Raw genomic sequence first — 7,348 nt, 5'->3', positions numbered from 1 at the left:
GAGGGAGAGGGAGAGGGAGAGGGAGAGGGAGAGGGAGAGGGAGAGGGAGAGGGAGAGGGAGAGGGAGAGGGAGAGGGAGAGGGAGAGGGAGAGGGAGAGAGAGAAGAGAGATCCTTTATTTTTTTATAGCTTTTCCCCATGGGAGTGTCCATATTATGACTAACCTCTGGCGGCTGGTCCCCTGCCTAACGTGGGACCAAGAAAAGTTGGAGAATTGTCACTATGGGAGGTATTAGGAGCAGGGATATCTCTTTATAAGTGGGCACTCCAGGCAAGCAAGATACTGATTTGGGGCAAATGGAGGGTGCACATGAAGCTATGTTGGAAGATCTCTTCTCTGTGATCTTCCATGGGATCTACTCCATATCTTGACATATTCTGCCGGAATCCATGGAAACAGGGACCTCAAACCTGAGCTACTCTTGAGCTACTCAGGTTTGCGGAAGGAGACACTGCTTAGCTAAGGTGTTCCAGCAAGTGCGTGCAAGACTTGCAGCTAGATGATGGTCAGCCACCACATCTTGATCTTTTCACTTTATCTGAGTCTCCACCACACTTTATCATACCCTTTGAGGCCAGCAGAGCAAATCATGCTCTGCTCGTTTAAGATCCCATGCTGCCTGGTTTCTTGGGTGCCTCCTCAACTAAGTAGTCTGAATGAGCTTTAACAACTAGTTACCTCCAAGAAAATGACTGGGGGAATGACTTCGAGGGAGACTGAGAAGAGTGAAGGGGGAATAGTCCTCTAAGAGAATTATGCCAAATCCAAATTTACATCTCCTCTCCTCTCCTCTACTCTCAGGCCCCACAACTTACAAAAATGACCTACCTTTTAGAAGGTGTTTCCATTTCTATCTGATAAAGTAATTATAAGGGTAAACAACGGCTATTTCTAGACTTACTAATTGTCTAGCCTTCAGTAAAACAGAGTCCTAGTGCCCAAGGCAGAGGGACTGCCTGAGGGAAAAACTGGAAAGTGTTTGGCAAATGTTTAGCGTCTGCTCCATCATGAGCACTCAGTACATTATTCTTAACTCTAACCCCTTGGGGTAGCTTTACCTGTGTGTTTGCTATCCAGCCACTCACTGTGCTTCAGGGTTCTCTTCTCTAGCCCTAACAGCCTCCTCTATTTCACCCACAGAAAGAGAAAAGAAATGAAAGACTCATAAATGACATCTTTGAGGACCTGGACACAAACCAGGACAATCAGCTGAGCTTTGAGGAGTGTATGATGCTGATGGCAAAGCTGGTCTTTGCCTGTCATGAGAAGCTGCACGAGAACAACCCCCGTGGGCATGACCACAGCCATGGCAAAGGCTGTGGGAAGTAACTAAGAGGTCAGCCATGTGACATCCGCCCAACCAAGCCTAAAGGGAGTGGCCTAGTAAATGGCCTTGGTTGTGGGGCTGGGAGATGATAAAAATAAATAAATAAGGTCTTTATCCATTCCAGTGTTCCTGGTGTTGTTTCTGCCTCCTTTCGCATGTGTCCTTCCCATAGTCAGTGATAAACAGCCCTGCCCTTTTCTAAAGTTTAAGCCTTCTGTTCAGTCATAACAAAAAAGAGCCAGAAAACACACACACACCACAATTCCTCTCCTCCCCCCCCCCCCCCGCCACTTCCCTTCTCCTTTACAAAGCCTTCCCAAAATGGACATAAACTGCTTCAGGTCTAGGGGGTATACTGAATAAGGATACTGAATGAAGAACGGGCACAGACAAACTCTTTTCTGGATTTAAGAGAGCAAACAGCTCTCCCAATAGACTTAGAATCCTAAATGTGTGTGCTGATGGGTCCCTGTGGTTCTCACATGAATGAGAATGACTGTTACCCTCAAATCTACTGGCTGCCCCAGAATGATGGAGTGAAAACATTCACTGGCTCTGAAAAGGGAATGAGCTCTCGTCCTGGCTCTGCATTTCAAATTCCCTGAGTCCCATAAAGAGCGTGAACATGGTTCCCAGGCCCTCTGGAGCCTGAGGAGTCAAGTTGTAAGTTACAAGAACCAGATGGTCTCCATAAGGTGGTAGAAACTCTTCCTGTCCCTAATCAGTGGAGAGGAGCTCAGCCCGGCAGGGACATTTGCTACACCTTGTGAGTCCTGTTTCATCTCCCTGAGAGCTGTTCCCATCTAAGAAACACCAAGGCAACTTTGTTACCAGAGTTAGAGTTAGTGCCTGTCTTCTTTCAGCCTAAGAAGCCCTGCTCAGCCATCCATCCCAATAAACCAAATATAAAGGCAAATTAATGGTGAAGAAGCACAAAAGTGGATTTTATTCAATGTTACCACATTGGAGAGAAGAATAAAGAGATCAAATGACCCTCAGGGAGCCTATCTCCAGGGCTGATTTAAGTACACCTGGTGGTCCTAGTCAGGCTGTTATCCTACCCCTCACTGTATGGCTCTAATCTCTCCTGCAAGGCCACCTGACCAGCTGCCAGCACTCTGCAAAACTTTCCAGGAGACAAGCTCCTCCTCTGACTGGCACCAGAGTTCAACCTTTTTCTTCCCCCTTCATGAAATCCCAGGAGGAGCTTCCAATTCCTTGGGATGCATTGTTTCAATAGTATGGTGGCCAATGCAAAGGGTACAAATGTCTTTTCAGAATATCTTTGTCCTTCCAGGCATGCCAGCTATAGCTTCCCTTTCATCTCTCTGACCTCCAGCCATTGAATCCCCTCCCAGATTACAAACGGCTATGGTGGGTCTTCCAAATGCCAGATCTTAAACCAGTATCCTCTAAATACACACCCATGTCCTCAGCAGGGAGGAGAGTCACAAAAGTAGACTGCTAGATGAAGACTGGCAATCATCAGTTCTCTAAATCAAGAGAAAGATACTAGCCCAAAGTCAGATAGTAGTAGAGGTGGTCAAAATAGTGCAGTGGGAAAGGGGTTTGAATTCCACCATTTTCTCCGCCTGGGATCTCCCGGTCCATCTCCAGGGCTAAGCATGAAGCAGCAAACCTGCCAAGGTCATATTTTTACTCTTTTCCAAGAGTATTGAGTCCCCTGTTTGCCTAAATCTGCCCTCTGCCCTACAAGTCTGTAGGTTTTAAGTATTGAAGGGCTCAAGAACTAACTAATTGGAAACCTGAGTAACCAATTTTAGAAGGCTTCAACGTCTCTCCAGTGCCTGGTTTGTGCCATGTCTCTTCTGAATCAACTTGCTGTTGGGAAAGAGATAAAGCCTGAGAGCTGGAGTGACAGAGTAGGCAGTGCTTGTTACATCTCTGCCACAGCTGCTCATCACAATGTAGCATAAAAGCATCTATGACTCCGTCTCCCACAGTGAACCACAGAGCCCCCAACAGTAGAGTCCTAGTCTCTGCCTTCCTCTCAGCTTTATTCCCAACACTTATAATCAGGTCATGAACAAATCAGGTTCCCAATAAATGGCAACTTATGAATATTCTAAAACTTTTGCTCATGTTCCATGCTGTTTTCTCGGGGGAAGATATGGGAAACGGGGGCCAAGGAGAGTGAGATTTAAAGCCAGCAAGTGGAAATCTTCTCAATGGTCACCTCGACACTTGAACATCAAAGTAGAGGACAGCACAGCACACTGGTGGAAATATTAAACTCCTCCCCCTTTTGTTTCATCGGTCCAGTTCTACTTTAATGGTACATGCACTGGAAGTTCAAATTTGAAGAAAGAGATCTGTTGTGGAAAACAGTTAGAAACTATTGACCATTTGTCTAACCTGCTCTAGCCCCACCCTTGAGTATTCCACTCCATCATCCCTGCCACATGGTTGAACCAACAGTGCCTGCATTTCTAATGCTCAGAACATTCATTACACGAAGCCCAAGGTGCCTTCTTATGCCTGTCCTGTATTACTTCTAGCTAGTCTCCCAATCATCCCTTAAGGAACTCCACTCCACACATACCCTCACCCATGCCCCTCTCTTTAGGTGACTCCTGAAAGATCCACACCCATTCCTTATCTTTTTAGTAGACTCCCCTCCTTTTCTGAACTATCTCTCAACACTCACATTAAAACTAAGCATGCATCATCTCTTCCTTAATAAACTCAAACTTTCAAAAATTAACCCTGGCTTTCTTCAGCTTCTTCATTGTTTGTGTCAGCAATGCTCTTCCTGCTCCCTACATCTCTAATGTGCCCCTTAGAATCCATCAGTTTCCAGCCAGTATCTGCTTCCACAAAGGTGTGCCCAGCCACTCACTTCGCAAGCATATCCAGGCTCCCTGCATCAGGCCTACAGAATCCCATGATACTTCTGCTATTACATTTAAAGTACTGAATTGTAATCTATGATGGTTGCTTTTGCTTGTTGAGTTGACTGGACTTGAAAATGTCTAGGAGTTGTGAAGTACGACTATGAAAGTGTTTGTTAGACTGTTTCCAGAGATAATTGGCATGTGTCGAAGCAACTTGCAGAAACTTTCCAACCTAAATGTAGGTGACGTCATCTATGGATTTGGAGCCCAGATGGAACAGAATTGGAGGAGGAAGACGTCCATGCACCTGTACACTCAATTCCTTCTAAGCAACGTGTCTGTTACCCACAACTATCAGACTTTAGCTTCTTTAGCCTTTCAACAAGAATTCAACACCAGCAGCTCTCCAAGGATTGGACAGGCCTTCAGCATCAAACTGGGACTCCTGAAGCTTATACTACTTGGGGTAAGTAGCTATCACTTTCTCAGCCTCTCCAATAGGAAGATAGTATTTTTGGACTACTTAGTATCCTATCATGTAAGTTAATACAACAAACCCTCTTTCGTGGTGTATATCATTCTATTACTCTAAAAAAGCCCAATGCAAAACCCCAAATCAGCAAGCCTGACTGAGTTTCTGAAAGCATGAACTATAGTGATCTTTTCCATACCCCTCGATACCCCCACACAGAAAAATGTCTTGGTTATGGCTAAAGAAGAAAGATATGTAAAGCCTAAAGACATGTAAAGCTGGAGGCAGAGGTTCACACACCAAGGAAGCAGAGCCACTATGGCAAGTGGCTAGCTGGGGCAGCTTTGAGGCTACACCAACTACATAGTGACTTGGCAACTGAAGGACAGAGAGGACACTCCTAAGTGTCAAAAGTGCTTCTCCTTGCCTCGTATCTCTGTGAACTCTGAGTATAGGTGATGATTCTAGAATCCAGGCAAATATCTCAAAGCAATCCAGTTTTGCAGAGTCCCATAGAGCTTTCTGTAAATAGCTAAACAACAACAATCATGGTAATTTAGCCCCCTCCTTCCTGTTAGGGAAAAAATGGTCTGTTTAGTAAAGATCTTAGCTCTAGATGTGTGAACACAAGCGTTACTGTTCTCAACACAAAGCCACAGCTCTTGTCTTAAAGACAAGGGACAGTTTTTTCTGGAGTCATTTTGATAAATGAGTTTCCTTGTCAGTTCACATTTTGTGGCCACTGGTTCTTTCAGAATACATTAACTGGATACTTATCAAATGATGGCCACTAACAATACTCCAAGAAGTCACTGCAGTGAGTAAAGCTTGGCCAAGAACTTCAAAGCCTGCAGGGAAAAACCAAGCAGGTCCTTGGGTCACTCTAGCATGGAAAGCTAAAAGTAAGGAGTGTGACTCTAGGTGGGACTTTGAGGCTGGAATTACACCCCTTTGTAGGGCTATCTCCCCAGAAGGGAGATGGCCTTTCTTCAATATTATAATTTACTGATACACCTACCACTGTCCTTAAAATACTGAAATTCAATCTGAGATAGTTGGCCTTAGCTGGTGAAGTGCACTTAAAAGTATCTTAGGACTGTTTGGTTCCATTTTCACTTTTCCTTTTCCTTTCCCCCAACGTTCTTTCTTTAAAAACAGACGACAACAACAACAACAAAATCTATATCTAGCTATGTAACCCAGTCAAGCCTCAAACTTGCTGAGGTCCTCCTGCCTTTGCTTTCTGAGCACTGGGATTTATCCCTGGAAGCCACTAAGCCTATCTAGGAGGAGGGGGAACCAAAATGCATTGAAGCTAAGAGCTGTAACATCTCTGGACAGACACAAAAATGCCAGATAGGGGGCCAAGAAATCCACTCTTCACTTGAAAAGGCAAAGGGCAGAATAGCAAAGGATCTAGGAAATTCTATCATCATATTTGTGCTTTGTACAAAACAATCTGAGGTTTGTGGAATAGACCAGAGGTTAAAAGAGGCCACAGGAACACAGTCAGTTAGGAGATGGTGGCAACAGTACCATAGTCTAGCTGAGAGCTTAATAGACCTGTTGTGGTGTCAACCTGTTTGACAGGTTGACAAGCCTGTTTGATCAGAATATAAAATGCCCCTCCATTAGACAAGGCAACCTGAAGCTCCTATTGTAATGAGCCTGATAGTAATGAAGATGTCGTAAAGAGAGACTGTGTCTCACAGTCAGACTACTGAATCAATGCACCCTACAAAAGTGGGGATTTTCCCAGGAATCTTATACTGGAAGAAGAAAAAGGTCCCAGCCACAGGGGTACTTTGGAAGAGATTTCCCACAGTTCTAACACTTTGTCAGACTGCCTTACAGGATGAAACTGAAGAAGGACCACATCTCAACCTGTGCTGCTGAGATGTATGTATTCATGGCCCTTCACATTTTAATCTCACTTCAGGGCCCCAGAAGATGGACTTTGGTGGTCACTAGAGCCCCTTATCCCTCTTTGCATTGTGACCTATTAAGCAAATCACCTCTTTCTACTTTCCAACATCAAGTTGACCCTTTTGATTGGTTTATAGAGGATGGTTTGCAGGACCCAACTTAGGCTCAGATTGTTACCCCTAAGTTTGATACACTGGCATAAATAAATTAATTTTGTGCTGTTTGCTCAGAGATTGCTAGGAAGAGGCCCCTGTTTGGGGCAGCCCAATGAGGCAATCTTACACAATTCCAGGACCCAACCTCAGAGTCCTCTTCACTCCATCGCCCAGAGTTCCCTAAAATTTATATTTTAGAAAGCACTGCGTTACGAATTTTGACATCCCAATTACCAAGGCAATAGCAGGAATGACGCAATTGTTGCTCAAGCTTCATGGGCTCATGTTTTGCTCAAGACCAGGTAAGCTTCCCAGCAGTATTAGAGATATGTTTTCAAGAGACCAAGAATAGCCCCCAAGAGTGAAATCACAGGCCTCTCACGGGTTTTCTCACTTTCTATTGTGAGTTCTCTAGTGTTTGCCTTTGTAACTAAAAATAGCAGGTGCAAACCTTAGAATGGAGCTTAGAAAACAGAAGAGCACTGGCAGGCGTAATAGGGGTTCAGGATCCCCATGGCCCATAGCCTAGGAAAGCCCCACATTAGTATCAGTCTCTTCCTCTCCTCTCCTCTCCTCTCCTCTCCTCTCCTCTCCTCTCCTCTCCTCTCCTCT

General features: G+C 44.8%; 1 protein-coding gene across 2 annotated transcripts in view; it reads left to right on the top strand.

Annotated features, from left to right (window-relative positions):
- The window catches only part of S100a9 (S100 calcium binding protein A9), a 3,159-nt gene extending 1,712 nt beyond the window's left edge, over window positions 1-1,447 (top strand). For both annotated transcript variants that reach the window (XM_028753303.1, XM_028753304.1), the window contains exon 3: window positions 1,142-1,447. In XM_028753303.1, the coding sequence (XP_028609136.1) occupies window positions 1,142-1,330 (189 nt within the window). In that variant the 3' untranslated portion in view covers window positions 1,331-1,447. The remainder of the gene's footprint in view (window positions 1-1,141) is intronic.
- The last annotated feature ends 5,901 nt before the right edge of the window (window positions 1,448-7,348 follow it).

Source organism: Grammomys surdaster, unplaced genomic scaffold (assembly GCF_004785775.1).
Source record: "Grammomys surdaster isolate TR1022 unplaced genomic scaffold, NIH_TR_1.0 125946, whole genome shotgun sequence".
In the NCBI taxonomy this organism is placed as follows: Eukaryota; Metazoa; Chordata; class Mammalia; order Rodentia; family Muridae; genus Grammomys; species Grammomys surdaster.
Note: the sequence above shows the minus strand (reverse complement) of the source record. Positions and strands in the feature narration are given on the sequence as shown.